This window comes from Clytia hemisphaerica, unplaced genomic scaffold, assembly GCF_902728285.1.
Source record: "Clytia hemisphaerica strain Z4C2 unplaced genomic scaffold, Clytia hemisphaerica genome assembly, whole genome shotgun sequence".
Taxonomy (NCBI): Eukaryota; Metazoa; Cnidaria; class Hydrozoa; order Leptothecata; family Clytiidae; genus Clytia; species Clytia hemisphaerica.
This window is the reverse complement of record NW_027104090.1, coordinates 1,167,198-1,185,436: the sequence shown is the minus strand read 5'-3', so window position 1 is coordinate 1,185,436 and position 18,239 is coordinate 1,167,198. Positions and strand designations below refer to the sequence as shown.

The 18,239-nt window shown below is 36.5% G+C and overlaps 1 protein-coding gene across 1 annotated transcript; it reads left to right on the top strand.

Annotated features, from left to right (window-relative positions):
* Positions 1 to 213: 213 nt before the first annotated feature.
* LOC136812716 (dentin sialophosphoprotein-like) lies at positions 214 to 17,214 on the top strand. Its single transcript, XM_067069241.1, has 17 exons — positions 214 to 283; positions 1,485 to 1,700; positions 2,289 to 3,617; positions 4,490 to 4,670; positions 5,052 to 5,249; positions 5,695 to 6,173; positions 6,793 to 6,970; positions 7,282 to 7,401; positions 8,260 to 8,400; positions 9,096 to 9,271; positions 10,295 to 10,438; positions 12,289 to 12,553; positions 13,610 to 13,726; positions 14,233 to 14,437; positions 14,737 to 14,919; positions 15,152 to 15,291; positions 16,149 to 17,214. Exons 2-17 carry the CDS (start codon positions 1,527 to 1,529, stop codon positions 16,334 to 16,336), a joined length of 4,218 nt encoding a protein of 1,405 aa, XP_066925342.1. The 5' UTR covers positions 214 to 283; positions 1,485 to 1,526; the 3' UTR covers positions 16,337 to 17,214.
* Positions 17,215 to 18,239: the final 1,025 nt, after the last annotated feature.

Sequence of the window (18,239 nt, the reverse complement as noted above, 5' to 3'; positions counted from 1 at the left end):
TCAAGTCACTAAATGACTAAAATATTGTCAGTAATTGTCACAAATCATGCTAAATCTAAGAGCTAAGCATGGTTTAAAGCTATTGAATTAAAAGCCTAAATTCTAGGCTTATGTTATAACTATACTAGGTTTTTTTTGCAAGAACAAAAGAGATTTTCTGCAAAATTTGATAATTTTTTGTTTTCATATTTTAACGCTTTTTTCATAGGTTTTAGCTGAGCAAAAAAAATAATTGTCATATTTGGGTGGTTTTCTTAGTGACTTATATCTTTGTAAAGCGAAGGTAAAATTTTGATAATTTTTATTTGATAATTTTTTTTGCAGCCTTATCTGTTTACAGATGTTGTTTGTTTGCTCTGGAGAAAATTTTCTTTGCTAAATATTTTTGTTATCTTTAAAGGCGGGAAGGTTTTCTAATGTGATTGGATATAAATAGTCATCAGTTTTATCGATCTATTGGATCCAGACCCCTCAAAGATATGACCTTTTCCTGGATGCAATCCACACTTGGTGTCTCCTCTTTTAATTTTCACCTTCGTTCAAGTTCTTTGTTTCCGCCTTGATTATCATTGCAAAAATCAACCAAAGCGATTTTTGCTACACATTTTTTTTCATATGAATATCCAACATTTTTAAAGCCTTCGGACGTTCTTAACTTGAGTTTTAAGCTAAAAAATGTTCTTAAAATGTTCTTATTTTCACCATTTTGTGAGTATTTTTGTGCGATTTCCTAAAAAAATTGGGTGTTTTAGAGTCGGCAAAGTCGTAAAACGTTCTTAATACTTTGGCGATCGAAGCCTAATGCTCTTATATAATTTTTCCTGAAAAAACCTGTTGTAGTCTTAATTTCAGAGCTCTGCGAACCAACAGTATATAAGAAGGGGTACAAATGATCGTTAGAGAATGTCAGCGGCTTTTCAATGTATACTTTCAATTTCAATGTTGATTTTTCGAGCCATGAAACCTCCTGTCGTAGACCCCTCGTTTATTCCCACTTATTTTCATTCTGGGTTTTCATTTGTGTTAAAAGCATGGAGATGATAGATAGTACTGACTAAAAAGTATATTTTAAATGCATAGACTTCTGTCAATGACACGTTTTTTATAAGAACAAAATAAATATAAAAACATAAAGCCTTCGATGGCCAAAATGTTAAGAACAAAGTTAAGAACATTTTAAGGCTTTGGGGACTCTAAAACACCCGATATCTTAGAAAAATGCACAAAATTACCCACAAAATGGCGAAAATAAGAACATGTTAAGAACATTTTTAGACTTAAATCTGAAAAAGTTAAGAATATCCGAAGGCTTCCAAAATTTGCAAGAAAAGTTTCAATCTTTTTTAAAGAACATGTTTATACGTTTTTTATAAGAACCAATAAAAGTAAGAATTTCCTTATATTTTTGGAATACTGGGTTGTTCTTAATTTGTTTAACTTCAAATAAAAAATAATTGATTATTGATTTATTTTTTCTCTTCCAGAATGACCACGTTACCTGCAAGTTGAGTTGATTCTTTTAGTGTATGGTATTTGGTTTGGTATCGATCGCTTATTTAGAGTGTCAGAAATTGTTTGGCCTTCAAGAAGAAGAACAACAAGAAGACGAGGATCGTGACGTAATCGTTGACGTAAGCGTTGACGTACGTTGTGACGTAAACGAAGAATCGGGTGACGGTGATCAGTTTAAGTCGCTAGAGGTGAGGTTTTTGTTAAATGGTACTTAAAGTTCGTCTGATGGGCAGACCTCTATAGATATTTAGTGGACTCTTGCTAATTCGAACTTATTCACGGACCTTGTCTAAGCGGAAACCCTCGCTTTCTATGATTCGAATCTTTCTGTAGTCCGAACAAACTGTAATTCGAATGACGAAAAAGCTTCTTTACATGAATTACAATCAGCTCTTTCTAATTCGAAGTACAATTTGAGGGTGAGCAGAATCCTACCTTGGAGTCACTCTGGAATCTACACTAAATTACACTAATATTCACATTTTTTGTCATGGAGATGATTTTTTGTTACTAGAGGAACCAACTTAAGATAAATGGGATGTAAGAAAACTTTCTGTTTGGGAATAGAGCGGGGTAAATAATCTCAGACTAAAGTGGATTCTGTCATAAAATTTGATATTTCTCTTTCCTAATACATTTGTCGGGGACAGGTGTTTTATATTCGTAGGGGAACAAATTTCTCGTATAAACAAGCAGAAACCTAAACTTGAAAATCTCTTCCTCAATAGTTACAAACAGAGGTTTTGGCAATTTCTATCTTCTTCTTTTTCATATAGAATTCAATCGACTTCTTATCAGACTTCGAATTCTTTGACGCCGTAGAAAACAACGTCACTTCGGACAGCAACGCCGACAACGAAGGACGTCGTTCCAACACCGATAGCCGTTTATCAAGTAAAACACCAGAAGTTTATTACGACTGTCTTCAGTTCTTTAACGACGTTGTCGAAGATAGCGATTCGGTACACGTCAATTTTGAAGTAAAACAAACTCTTAAGGAGACAGTTGATTCTGTTGCTTCTGTCTTCAAAGTCAAAAATCTTCTCGTAGGAACTGTTGTTGAAGAACTCCGAAAGGAAAATCATCCTGCTCAAAATCAACTTATTCATAAAGCTGATTTTGAACTTATTTCCAACGTTTGCCGAGATTTTTACTACGTCCAAGAGAGACTTGACCAGATTGTCCAAGACGTTTCTGACACTTTAGATTTTTGTGATTTCGGAGAAACAAAATCCGATCTTTCATTACCAGTTGATTCTGTAGAATCATTATCCGAATCGGAATTTGAATCCTGCTCCAGTGAAACCGAATCGGAATTCGAAAACGGTTCCTCGAAGCTTGAATCAGAGTATTCATCCAGTTTTGACGAAACTGAATACATCCAATCCGACTTCGATTCTGAGTTAGATCATCAATCTAGTTTTGATCATCTAGACGTACCTTCAAATATAGACAGCTTTCCAATCCTAGATTATATTCAAAACCAAAACAGTTTTGAGGAAGAACCACCAACTCAAGACACAACCTTAGGTGACGAATCACCTGAGACAGATACTTTTGATAAGGGTCAAACACCAAGTTTAGATTCTAATCAAAACGTAAAACAACAGGAACTCTCTACAACTGACGTAGAAGAAAATAACAGAAATTCAAACCAAGAAGTTTCCACAGTAGAAAACACACTTGACCAAGAAGTAACTTCAAACAGTGACCAAGAGGACTTTGATCAGAATTCAAACGAAGAATTCTCTTCCGAAGAAAACACTCTTGATACTCTAGTTATCAGTGAAGACGAAGAGGCAAACGAAGACTCCGGCTTTTCAGATAGTCAAAGTCTTATAGAAGATTCACCAAACGACGATAAAGAAGATTCGATTACCAACACTGTAGAATTAATCGATTCTATCCGACATTACATTTGGGATTTAAATCGGTTTATAACTTACCCCGATAACAGTCAATTACCAGAGAAAGAATATACCATATTGAGTGATTTGTTTGTTAGTTACCAAGACAACCAGAAATCCAAGATGGCGTTACCAAGAGAATTGATGCTGATTATCGATGATATAGCACAACAGAATTGTCATCTCCTAGAATGGGAGGTAAGAATTTGTTTTTTATCAGTTCTTAACTTGGTTTTATTGTAAATACTTTAATTTTAAAGACCCTGATAACGCATCGCAATTGTCCGTTGTCGAATGAAAATATAATTTTGCCACCGGACATGAATTAGTATGTATATCAGGTGTTAAAACTTCCCTTTCGTACCGGACACAATTGTCTGGTGTCAACAATCCCGCAATGAAACACGTGACAAGCACCGGATAGTTGTGTCCGTCGGCTTAATTTAATAATACTTTTCGGCACTGGTGAGTCGACAGAAATGTATCCAGAGCTAAGGACTAAGCTAAAGATTTTCTCGTTGCTATTTTTCTTGACAGAAAAAAGTGTTTTAATTTGAACAACTCCAAAATTAGCCACATTTTAAGCTCATAAATGCCAAAGTACCAAAGACCTATACTATTAATAAAAAAAATATATACAATCTTCAATATTCAATCTATTTGCAATCTTATAATTGTAAGTCTTTATTTCTTAATACTTCGCTCGATTTTTTCGAATTTTCTTGAGCACTTTGTGATTCCATTTTTTCACTGTACAATCTTTGAATTTAATGGGGCTCTTGTTTGCCTCCTGAGTACAAACTTGATTTAAACTTCTTTAAAAAATGCTTATTGTATACACCGTAACCGCCGATTGCCGCGCGGGTACTTTTTGTGTTCGTTTTACCACCCTAAAACCGTCCTAGTTTTTATTTACGCACTTAAAAACAATAGAAAAAAGTGTAAAAAAAGGAATGGAGTTTAGGGTGGTAAATTAATAATAAAGTGGCACGTGCCTGACCACGCGACTACGGTCGAAAAGGTATATTGATAGTTTAGGAAATTGACTTTGTTCACTTTTATCCCCAAAGGTTTTCGGCAATGCATCAGAAGATATGCGCGTAGTTTTAACATGGCGTAAATTAGACCGTAACAATCCAAAGAGAAACGGACGATGGAAATTACGACAATCATCCATCACTAAGCTCGATGACGATGACTCATTGGAAAACCTTGACTTCCTAGATGTTGGATCAAGAAAAGACTCCAAAGGTATCTCCTTCTTCTAAAATCAGATTTTTTTTTTGCTCTTAAAAATTTAATTCGCGGAAAGTTATATCTGATTAATATGCTAATTCGCATCTTCTTTTTATATGAACCAGAATGTACGTGGGAAATTTACCGACAGGAAAAAATGGCTAAGGTTCAAAGATTTATTATATCGCGTAAACACTTCCTTGTATTTCCAGCTTATTATAAAGCTTTCGTATATTCTCTTCTACTGCCTTCTACTCGAACTCGACATTTATATAACAAATTCGAGTAAGAAAGAGGAATATAGCAATAGATTGTAGCAAGTCTTAGAAAATCGATTTAGCCGAAGGTTTATAATTTGATTTTCTTATTGTTTTGTCTCAATTTTTTTTATTCCAGGAGAATCATGGGAGAGCAGACAAAGAGGTGATTCGCGAAGTGGTGGAGGTCGACAACCCTACGATGAAGGCGAATATAGAGGTAGAGGTAAGGGTGATGCTGACAGGGATGATCAGGACGCAGCCCGGAGGAAGCGTAGCTCCCGCGATGAGGAAGCTAGGAAAGACCGTTCAGGATCTAAAACAGGAGCTGAAGATGGTACGTATCGCCGCAGTAAATAAATATAGCAGATACCTTACCTATCGCCTTAGCAAATAAGATCAAAACTTCAACGATACCTCAAATCTCCTTATCATATATTTTGTTACGATTATCTTTTTAATACCAAAGACTTTTGCGGTATATTAAAACCCCTTGATAATCTACTTGTGTAAAAAATGTATTTTTAGATAAATTTTGAATTTCTTTAATCATTATTTAGATTTTTAGCGAATAAATAGGTTGAATTTGTTGATAGGTTTTATAATCAAGATTAGATAAATATATTATGTTTGAATGAAAATCTGGATAACTTGAGTACTTGAAAACAACATCGAAGAGTCTTGTTTCCTCGTGGAAGCATCATGCCAAATGAGAGGCTGCATTGAAAATCGCTAAGAATTTAATTACTTTGCTAAGTAACTTCTTTTCTTGTCTCTCATAGATGATGCTGCTGCCAGGAGGAAGCGAGACCCCTACGATGAGGGGGACTACAAAGGTAGAAGTAAAGATGGTAGTAACGACCCTTCCTCCAAGAGGGAGGGGTCCTCCATCCGGGATGAAAGTGACGAATCTGCTGGAAGAAAGAAGCGAGATCCCTATGATGAAGGGGACTATAAAGGTAGAGGTAAAAACGGCAGTGATGACCCTTCCTCCAAGAGGGAGGGGGCTACTAACCAGGATGGATCAGGTGGCAGTGAGGATGCTGCCGGGAGGAAGAAGAGAGACCCTTACGATGAGGGAGACTATAAAGGCAGAAGTAAAGATGGTCTTGATGATACTTCCAACAAGGAGAGATTAGGCTCCAACCAGGAGGGAGCAAGTGACGCTGAGGATGCTGGTAGGCGGAAGAGGGACCCTTACGAGGAGGGAGAGTACAAGAAGAGTTCTGCTGACAAAGAAAAAAATGAAGAAGCTGAAAAGGTTTGTAAAGATATTTTGCGAATTTTCTGATCTAATTGAAATCTTGCACCTTCCTCCTTGGTTGAATTTCCTGCTGTCTTCATCTTTTTGAGAATCAGAGCACATCGGAAGGGTTTTTACCGCTGAGAGTGGCGTTGTAAACCTTAGAGATTTTTCGATATGGTTGAAAACTTTAAGCAATTACTCTTTGATTAAAGTCTGTTCCAAAAAAATTGGCAGTCCGCACTTCTTTAAACATGATTCATGAGGGAAAAAAAAAGATGGATTAAAAGTAATTCATCGTTGGAAGGATAATTTTAAGTTCATATTCTCAAGAGCAAGGTTAAAAATGTACGGACTGTCAAAAAATTTTTGGAATATACTTTAATACACCCCTGTGTCACAGATCCGCTGGGACCCCAGTCCCCGGTAGAGAAATACCACTGGGAAATTTATTTTGATTTCATCCCCATTCGAAATTCAATGTTTAAAAATGGCACTCCAAAACCATCCCCATTGGAATTCCAATAGGAATATTTATCCTCGCCAAGGGAAAGGCTCCACCGGGGCTTGTAGAAACTTGCTTGGTTAACCAGGCTAATATTTGGAGTAAGCAAATATCGGAAGTTTTTTTTCTAAGGATGAAGATGAAAGTGCAAGCAAGAAAAAGAAGAAAAATCCATTTCGCAAAGCCACCAAAGATGAGAAATTGAAGATGAAGAGGAATCAATTGCAATTATCATTTTCTGTCGATGAAGATGTATCATCTATCAGTGATCTTGGATCAACTACTGGTGATGATGAGGGTGATGGCTTGGGTGAGTTGTGTGTATTTGAAGGTTGATTACTTTGTCCCCCCCCCCCTGGAAGCTTTGAGCCTGATGATGGTTGTGGTGAGTTGTTTTATGTAATTTGCTTTACCACAGACGTAAAAAATTCTTCTTAAGTCCTTGAAGATTTAAGATGAAAACTTCCAAAATACAATGCGCTATTAAAAGAAATCATATACTAGTATTGATTATATTAATTATAGGGTCTTCTGGAGGTAGGTTACGGTATTGAGTAATTAAACACCGTTTAATAGTTCCGAGGCTTGCTAAAATGTTATTTCATGTTTTATGATTGACAGGTGGCGGCAAACGTAAAGCGAGATCGCCATATGACGAAGGAGAATATAAAGAGAAATCTCTTTTGGATAATGAAACCATTCAAGAAAGCGAAGAAAACAAAGGGGCTAATGGACTGACAGGTATACAGTTTACTCTCGCTAATTCGAAATCGAACGGGGTTTCGGATTTTTTCGAAAAATTTAGAAAAAAAAATGTTTAGAAATATTTTAAGAAGCTTTCTCCTTAGCGGGGACTGGGAATAAGTTCGAATTATAGAAAGTCTCGAATAACTGTAACTATATTTTTAATTCTGATATTTCATGTCTCTAACACCCTTGTTGAAAATGGGTGATTTTTTAATAGTTTAGAAAAATCTTGAGTACGCTATAAAACTAGACACCTTCTCGGGAAATCTTCCCAGCTGACACACAACGTTGTTTCAACGTTTATTTAACGTTCTTAACGTCCATATAACGTTAGATGAACGTTGAAACAACGTTGTGTGCCAGCTGGGTTAGAAGATCCTATCGTCTACACAAGATCACTAAAAAAGGGGATTCCAATCTCTACCACCACTTTTTTCCCTGTAAACCACCCTGACTTTCCCGCGTATACTGATCCTCTAACGGACGATAGCATCGTCTAGGGCAATCTCAGCTAGTCTATTTAGTGTATAAAGGAAGATAATATCTGTGGTTTAGAGTCTCTGAGTGGTGGTCTGGCGATTTTTATATTTGGTCACATACAGTGTTGTTACCAATAAGATATAGTCAAAGTCTAAGAGTCGAATCTTTTATGTAGTATTCGAAGCCACGTATTTCATACATAAGGAATCCGTCATCCGAAATGCGGTGCAAATCTTAAGGTCTCGCTTTTTCTTGGTTGGGAATAGTTTAAGATTCGCCTATAGCCTTTAGCTTGAAACTCAATGGTTTTGCACCCCTGTTGCATAAGTTAAATGAATTCTCCCTTTTGAGAATTTTTTTTAAATTTTACAGGCAAAGGCATTGCCATCCTTGAAGATGAAGATCATGCAGGGCGTAAGAGGCGTGGTGCGTACGATGAAGGAGAATATAAAGAACCGGGTCAACAAGGCGAAGGCGAAGACGGTGAAGGCGGTGATGGAAAGTATAAGCTAGGTAAATAGGGCTGCAGTTAAAAAAATGTTGGTTTATTGTCACCCGTCCCTAGATTTTGAAGCTTGTTGGATAGGTCGGGAAAAAATTTGTATTTAAAGATCTTTGGAATTTTGAAAAACAACAGTTCTTTTAAATTTAAGTAATTTTGAAAGGAAAGTGAACTTAAGATAAAATAGGATGGGACCATAAATAAGGGTTTTGATATGAAGAAAGTAATTCTTCTCTAAAATGACAATAATTATTTTGGGGGTCGGCGGGTTTCGAGGGAGGCTCGGAATCTCTCACTATAATCTAAAACAAATTATTTTTCCTGTTCGGGTCGAATTATAGAGACATGAAAAGGAAAAGAAATTGCACAACTTATTTAAACATATTTGAATCTCTCTCTTTCTCTCCCTCTCTCTGTAATCCGAACAAATTAGTTTTCCTGTTCGGATTACAGAGACTGTATTGTATCCCAATTCGTGCCCAGCTGGCACACAACGTTGTTTTAACGTCCATCTAACGTTATATGGACGTTGTGGACGTAAGATAAACGTTGAAACAACGTTGTGTGCCAGCTGGGTGATATTCTAGACGTAATGCTCTATACGCAACCTAAAAAGACCTGGTTTGCCGCTAATTTCGAATTCAAACAATAAAAATTGGGCCAACGTTTAAAACATTACGTCATGAAAATCATATAAATATTGCAGGAAAAGGAAGAGACATTTCACAACTGGATGATCCAGACGATCCAATGAACAGACGAAAACGTGGTGCCTATGATGAGGGTGATTATAAAGAACGAAACAAAGAACCCATCCCTGAAATCGAACCAGCTGAAATGAAAGATTTCGATCCAAGCAGACGAAGCAAGTTTGATGATCAGGTTGGAAATTCTTATAATTTTCCTTTTATAGAGCTTAATGGTTGGTCCCCACAGGCGGATTTAAGACAATATAGCAAGTACGTCGGGCACATGCGATGGAGTGCAACGCTTGTTAAATAAAAAATTAAATTACAATTACAAATCTTTTTCTTGCGACGTGGTCTAAAACTGCCTATGGGTCCCCTATTATGGAAGCACGCATTCGATTTACGTAAGCGATCGTCTCCACAGATTCGAATGCTTACTTCAATAATTGCGGACTTACGTAACTTGTCAAAACATGAAAACTTATGTCTGTCTTTTGATGTATTTTTATGAATCCTTAAAAAATCTTAAGATTACTGAAAACAGTTGTGCAGGTTAGAGATCAAATGGTAAACTTGATACGTCTACTTTTACTGTAACCTAGTAAAGCTCAAATTGCAGATGTATAGAACGATAAACTCGGTATACATTCACTCGCCATCTGGATAACGCTATCACTGTGTCTCACTAACATTCATCCGATTGGTAGTATGAGGGTTTCGATCACAGACTCGCACCGCAACGGACTGAGTTCGAATCCCAAACACTTCCAGCAGGGTGTTAGGGAAATGTGGTGATACCTTTACTCGTATACACGTTTTTTTATAAGAACGTCAAAAAATTTCGAAGCCTTCGGATGTTCTTAGTTTTTTGGATTTGAAGCCTAAAAATGTTCTTAAAATGTTCTTATTTTCAGCATTTTTTGAGCATTTTGATGTAATTTCTTAAGAAAATACATGTTTTTAAGTCTCCAAAGCCTTAGAATGTTCTTAGAATGTTCTTAAATTTTTGGGCTTCGAAGCCTTATGTTCTTATATAGTTTGTTCTTATAAAAAAAAACGTATATCTTACTAAGCTCCTTTATAAACAATAACCAAGTTCCGATATCTCAATGGCGGTGTTATCAAACTTGGGGGGAACGTTAATATGTTTATAGACTAAGAGTCTAAAAGTATTCAAGCCCAAGAATAACCTGATAATATTCCCTATTAATTTCAGCTATCAGAGGCAAGTCTGGACGTTTCTATAGAGGAAAGATTGGCTGAAGTGGAAACTATTGAAGATATCAACACACGAAAAGAAGCCATGAAAGTGCTTGAAATAAAACGTCACCGATTGTCAATCGACGTTGATAATGCACAAGTATGTACAATTGACGCTGTTTAATTTGATTCTCAAAGGGAATTGGATTTTCAACGGTATATAATATGACATATTTTGGAGACAAAAAATTTTTCCTTGCCTGGGAGGCATTCTGTTCTGTAAAATACACAAAGAGGTGTTCCGAAGTGGGTTAAGGCTTAAAATGTTTCTTACCCCCTAAGGTTACCACTGCGTACCAAATTTCATGCTTTCTACTCAAAAAAAGCACAATTGCATTCTTTCTGTGCACACTTTCCCTGGACTATCATCGAATAAGAAGGGGAGCGTATCGAATATAGTAGAGGAGCGTATCGAATCCAATAGAGAGCCGTTTATGAATACTTTGCGTCGATATATTATCAAATAATTCAATATTATCGAATAATGGAGCGTATCGAATAGTAGAACAACGAATTAGACAGACTTGACATTATGTTTAGAATTAAGGTTGTACGGGTCATTCAGTAGAGTTTTCATTTCCTTGATAATATGTTTGCTTTTACTTAGCCTCTGATTAAAATGAATAAGGCTAATTTGTGAGGCTTGCACCATTAGCTTCCAAGCCTGAGGCGCTAGACTCAAGAACCCTGGATGGGAAATGAAGCCACTTATTTCCCATCAAGAACGCCCGTGCGTGGTTTTTACACAAATGCTGGATTGAAAGTAAAATCTATCGCTAGATTTAAAAAAATGCAGTCCTCAAAAACAAAGCAACCGCTAGATACTATCCGTCTTCATGATTGCGGTGCGTTCTAGGCGCGTTCTGGATGGGAAATAAGTCGTTTCACTTTTTCTTGCCTACGAAAGGTTAGAGATTCTACTCTAGCCCTTCGTGCTTTAATCTCAATGACTTGAACTGATGAATAATGAGTCAGATCAAGAAATAACCAAAGTTCTACGTCATACAAAATTACATTAAATTTCAATTCAATTAAAATCAAACAAAAATATCTTCAAATTATAATAAACCAAAATACACTTCAGAAAAAATCGTCAGTTGGGCATCAAGGTGTGATGATGAATGATTCATATTGTAAATTGGCTGTCGAACTCGATTAGCTTTAAAGCTACAATCAAAGTCATAATATTTGAGAAAAAAAAGAAATGTTCACCGGGAAGTTTTGAAACTACAATCGATTTGTAAGTGCTCTAAAGTAGGTTCGAAGGGTAGTGTTATGATGTTTCAACGCTAGACTTAAGTCCAAAAGTTGAAAAATAGTTCAATAAGGCTCAGAATATAGCCTGGAAGTCTGCCAACCCCTCCCAAATTGAAATATTAGATTAAATTAAAGAGATACCCCAAAGTCGACTTTCTCGCCGGAACTTTAAATCTTGAAAAACGTTAAAATAAGCAAAATTCTCAATATATTTCAACCATGATTGTAGTACAGATTTGTACACATTTTTCGACTTTAAAGAATATTATACATCAACATACATTAACATACAGAGCTTTCGGCTACAAAGCGCACGGCTATTGGCTCAATCCCTGAACGGGTGATACTTAGACACATCACATCACAACAAATTACATTTTCTCACCTGAACAGAGGACGGTATTTTGGTGTTTTTACCGTCGTCGAGCAAAATGGACGGCGATTTTGGAGACATGTCAACTTTGCTTCATACCATCTTCTTCAATAGACGATATCGGCTTTCCGAATTCTCCCCGAATGATTACCCATGATGCATTGCGCAAAAAATTCACGGAAAGTCAATATCGTCCGTGAATTTTTTGTGCAATGCATCATGGGTAATCATTCGGGGAGAATTCGGAAACCCGATATCGTCTATTCATCTCGAATACATAAACTCGCTACTTACCTATTTTATTTGATTCGCACTTTTAGGATCCTTTACTCAATGGAGTCATCAACAGTTTAACAAATGGCCACAGTGAAGAACACAAACTCGGTGCTAGAGAACTCCGCGAAAGTAACATGTTATCACTGGCTGTCGATACTGGCACTTATGGCGAGGACGATGCGCCAATGCAAAAGAAATTCGAATTACCGAAAATTGCAATCAAAGATAAAATTATTGAGGAGCCAGATATTAATAAGCATGGAAGTGTTGCACGATTAAAACCTACAATGTATAGTGACTCTGTCACAGGTAAGTATTCTCGACTCTCCGATTTCCTGATTTAAATCTTTATTCTGTCTTAGAATCCCGGGGAAGGGGGGCACTCATATGGTCCGACCTACGGCATGTGCCGCCCTCAAAGGTAGGTTTTTCGAGACCCATGAAATGCACTGTAAGGGTGTACTTTTGATAGAGTGCACTACAAATGTCTTCTTTTAGCTGGATACACTGTAAGGGTGTGTTTGTGGGCTGCTGAATTGCAAAATCTGATGTATCTTTACAGTTTTGATTCACACCAATTTCAATTTGTTTTGCATATTGTGTCGACATCTCAGACTCACTTTTAGGTGGCTTCAGCTAAATAAGATATGAAATCAAACTGCACTGGAAGGGTCAGAAACTAACGGTAAAATGCACTGTAAGGGTACCTTTCCACTGCTCAAGTTCTGCACTGTAAGGGTCCAATTTTGAAAGGCAATTTTTTTGGTGGCACATGCCGTCGTTTAGAAATACCCCCCCCCGGGCTTAGAATACAGCTTGAACCCCCTAACGGCCTCCTTTTTGGATGACGTCGAATTGCAAAGGTGCTCCTAAATGCTCCTCAGATCACTAATTTTGGTGTCCTCTCCTTTCCACCGCAACTACCTATAAATCGAACAAATTAAACATTTTGTCGGAGCTCGTCTTAGCGAGAATTAACTGTATTTAAATATTAGATGATTGTGTGCAGTACATGGCCCCCGTCACCAATTTTCTTTGTCGCCCAACCATGGTAGGCGACATATTCTTTTAGCCCCCTTAATTCGATTCGCACGCCGGGGGTCATACAGTGACTCTGCCATATGTACTTTTTCTTATCTTTTCCCTTTTCCTTTCTTTCATTCATATAGCAGTTCAAAAGAAAATGGCGGCTTTCATTCAAAAAAAATTTCTTGTCGTAGACCCCAGGAGAACAGACCAGCCTAAAAACTGACTAAAAATCATTAATTAGTTAAGTTAAAGTTAATTAGCAGTTAAATCTCTAATATAATCACGGAGAATCAACTTTTCTTTCCAGATTTGACCTTTCCAAATTTCCTTTAACAGGTTGGGAGAGATGTGTGGACTGCAAATACAACAGTTTTTGTGACGATCTTGTCCATAAATCAGAATATATGGCTATTTTGTTGAATGATCGAGAAAACGATACAGTGGATACTGAAGGTACGAGAAAAAGTTTTAGTACAAATGCCTTTATTATTGGTTTGAATAAACGAGGCAGTTTTCATAAAATACATTGCTTCAAAAGTTCTTTGTTTGAAAAATTATACTAAAGCTATGAAAGAAGAATTTAGAACAAAAGATTTTCTTTTGTCCGAACAAACAATGCCATAAGTTTTAGTAATTGGCAATTTACATTTAAAAATACTCTAAAAATGGTATTATTAGGTTCAGTTATCAAATTCCATGATGGTGATATTCTTTAGCATATTCGTAATTTATTTGGCCAATTTCATCATCAATATTCTTATTCATGATATGCACCATTGCAATGTCTTCCACGGACCCAACAGCTGATTGGTTGAAAGTGACGTATTGACTGATTTTACGTCACTTACAAACAATCAGCTAGTGGGTCCGTGATGTAATGTCAGTAGACATCGCAATGGTGCATATCATGAATAGAGGTGTTGATATGTATACTATATCTCGTCCTTCCATCCACGCAGATTGCAAATGTAACGTATGTAACGGCGGTGCTGTACACAACGGATGCGTATACCGTGAATTGTTACGTTTAAAGACTGAATACCGTCTTTTTGATAAACGTAACTTATGTCTATGTTCAACGTGTATCCCGTTCAAATACCGTAAAGTATGTTTACGTCAAGAATTACGTAACTTGAGACGTGAAGGTGTTGACCTGTACTACCGGTGAGTTTTAAATTTATGTTAACTAGTTTTTTCGTATATTTGGGGAGTCTTAGGTTTTGATAAACTAAAGGGAACTGCAACGTAAAATATGATTTTTGCCTTTGGCGCCCTTTTTTACCCCTGTCCTATAAAAATTAGAAAGATTTTTGCCTGTGTCGCTAGTTTTTCCAAAGCAGCTCGACATATTACTTTGTTAAAAGCTCAAAATGATTTTTAGGCGCTTCATATTCTTTTCAGTCGAGCTTACGACGGCGATAAGATAAATTGTTTATCTAAGTGAGACCATCCATTCTTTTCAGCTTGACTTACCACGGCGATGATGGCAAAGAAGGTTATCATCCAAATATTAATGATTATTACGTGGAATCTGACGAAGAGGAGGAAACTGAAAATCATCCTTTCTCAGGAGTCAGTTTCAAAAATGTTTTGTGTCTTGATGATGTCGATATGGAACTTACAAACGAAGATAAAATTAATTTCAGGTTAATTCTCTTTGTTTTATAAAAAATGGAATATGTTTTGTGTCTTGACAAAATAAGATTAATTTCAGGTAATTGGAAGTATTAATGAACAGGAAGAACTATTTTTCTTATTGTGAGACACTTTCTAGTTTGAAAATGCATACAGGTATCCATTTTGCGTAAATGCAGCTAACATAAGACGTACTGATTCAATCGTATAATATTTATTTACAATGTTGTTGTTTTTTCACAGGAATTGTGTAGACTGTTCATTCAATGGATTTTGTGATGATTTACGTCATAAGAAGCTTTTTAAACTTCTTTTACGTTTGGATGTTGAGGAGTTTGATGATCTAGATGATGATTGCTCCTGTCTCGTCTGCGAATTCAAAGGTTTGATTTTGTGTTACTACACAGTCCTGCTATTCACTTCCAAGCCCAAAGGGCTAGACTCGAGACTCCTGGATGGGAAATGAAGTATTTCCGAGCATGGTTTTTACACAAAAATTGCAAGATTTCAAAAAATGCAATTAACAAAAACAAAGGAACCACTAGAAATAATCTGTCGTCATGATTGCGGCGCGTTCTAAGTGCGTTCTGGAGGGGAAATAAGTGGCTTCACTTTTTCTTGCCTGGAAAAGGTTAGAGATTCTACTCTAGGCTTTCGGGCTTTAAACTCAATGACTCCTGCCTCACAGCTCCGTTGAAACTTTTATCCACAGGGGGGGGGGTAAAATTTTTTACCGATGTTCTATTGTTCCCAGCTCAAAAAATTCCGAGTGGGGTTATTTTAGCTTTGGATTGCGATCTTTTAACATTCAATTTTAAATGGGAAATGGGAATGAAATGGGAAATGGGAATGAAATGACAGGTTAAATTCCCCGTGATATTGAAATTGTACTGCATTTTTCCCACCTGGGATGAATTTTCCTGTGGGCGGGGGTTCCACCGGGTCTGTGACACAGAAGTATTATTACTCAGGACCTAATGTTGACAGCTGCTTGCATCCTCTAACAAAACTTTGCTCCTTATTTTGTACATGTTTTTTTATAAGAAAATGTCTACCCCTTTATCAGGCTCGTATTATGCTTAGTATTCTATTGTTTTCAAACAATAGAGCTATTGTTTAGATACCAAAAACTGAGCCTGCATATGCTTATAGACGTTATACTTTTAAAAGAAAAAAACATGTACTACTTACGCTTTTGAAGAAGTGTATTATCCTTTAAAATCAATTATCGACTTTTCAGGCTCTGCACACAGTGGATGCGCCCGCCGTGAGATTATCCGACTCAAGTACGATTTCTTGTTGTACGATAAACGTAACCTGTGTTATTGCCCGCAATGTATTCCTTTTCGTTATCGATCAATGTGTTTACGACAAGAAATGAAGTTGCTTCGACGACGTAAAAATGTGGACTTGTATTGTAATTTGTAAGAAGAATGAGCCGTCGTATGAAAAGTAATCCAAGTTTGTCGCAACTTGTGAGCTCAATAAACCTCGCAAAATTATAGATTCGTAACACAGTGGAGTCTCTTTAACTCGCATCTCTGTAACTCGAAAGTCTCCTTAAATTAACTCGAACAAGTTTTATGGTCCCTTTAGTTAACAATGCCTTATAAACGTTACTCCGTAACTTGAAGTTTCTTTAATTCGAACCCATTCGTGTTTCCCGTGCGTTTTCGAGTTATGAAGACTCCACTGTACCCCGAGTTGATTGGACGAGTGTTAAATGGTGTTAATTTGTAAGGCCTCCTCCTGGACATTCCTGGCAAGCTCGACCAGGCACCCAGTTGAAAATAATGGATATAAAATCGAGTACACCGTGAACTAAAATATTACAGCAAAATCACAACAGACTAACTAAAATTTATATGAAAATATATTGGCGTATTTCTAAGTATTTCATTTTTTTCAAAGTTTCCTTTTAAAAAATCAAACTCGAGTCCCTATTCAAAGTTGCAATAAATAAATGCAAAATATGTTCTTTACATATACAGTTGATACTCTCTAATTCGACTTTATTTGATAAGATTAAAAGTCACTGTCAATAATAAACTCTCATAAACACGACATTACACTATGCGCTCCCTTTATTCGATGAAAATCCCTTGAAAACCGAATTAGAGAGCGTCAACTATACATAAATCTCATTGTTTTGGGTATAACTGCTCAAGGGCCGAAAAATACCTCAAGTCCAACTCCCTAAATTAAGTCAAGCTTTTTTTAAGGTGTTGTTTTTTTTCTTTAGCATTTTTGGTTGTAATTAGTTTGTAGCATAGTGACTATTATGAAAATATTTTTTGTAAAAATTTGTTTCTCCCTTTTTTGTGATACATTATTTTATTTGGCAAGAATTGTTTCTAATGTAGTACTCACTGCCTTAAAGCAGTACCTATAATATAGACTGGCACGCCAGTCGGGCTGGAACGGTATCACGCGGGAAAAGTGAGCGTAGGATTAATAAAATTTTGTCGGCGGCAAGGACCAACCAACAACCAGCTTCTCACCAACTTTTGCTCGTTCTCCTACGCAGCCCCTATTTTAGCAAACGCCCGCCACCTTTATGTTTCCGCCCTCTGAATGATTAATTAACAGTTTAGTTTGCTAGTCTACCTATAATATTGACTTTTATAATATCATACAAACAGGGCAGTCAATGAAAAATCTCGTATAGTAAAGATTACATCATTAATAAATAGCATAATTAGTATAATAAATAAATTCTCAATTCTCAAAACCTTGGAAAAACATACCAAAATTTTGAAAATTTTGGAGTTTATAAAGAAATGAAAATAAAAATGTACTGTACATCAAATTAAATTTTATTCTTATTTCGATTTTTGGAATTTCAGGGTCGGTCGGGCCCGTAAAACAAATCAAATTGGTCTCGCCTTATTTAACTAATAAACGGGATCCTTTAGCTTTTGAATAGTTTGAAGGTTCTTTTTAGTAACAATACAGGTTGTACTGAAAAGTGATTTTAATATCAATTAGCCTCCGTCTCGGAAGAGGACTGGGCCCGAACTTGCGGACGTTTTCACAGTTTCACTTTCGTTTTCGGCTATACGACAGCGTTTTCAAGCAGAAAGCAGAGGAAATCTGTGAAATTATGGCAGGGAATGCTAACCTATTTTTCCAGTGTTTCTCAAGATTGGAGCAAGATTATTGTTCTAGAAAGTTCATAAAGGGCTAATAGCATCAGATTAGTATAATTTCATCAGAAGAAACATTTACTCCAAAGCTCCTTATTGATATGTGAAGGCTAACAAAAATAGCAATGTCCTCCATCAGAACAACTTTAACATAAGGGACAAGGACAGTCAAGAAGTCTACTTTG

Bases quoted from the DNA above. Each gene is read 5' to 3' on its own strand.
- LOC136812716 (XM_067069241.1), top strand. From the start codon at position 1,527: ATGGTATTTGGTTTGGTATCGATCGCTTATTTAGAGTGTCAGAAATTG. The intron at 5,250-5,694 runs GTACGTATCGCC...TGTCTCTCATAG, and splicing joins TAAAACAGGAGCTGAAGATG to ATGATGCTGCTGCCAGGAGG. The intron at 9,272-10,294 runs GTTGGAAATTCT...TATTAATTTCAG, and splicing joins GAAGCAAGTTTGATGATCAG to CTATCAGAGGCAAGTCTGGA.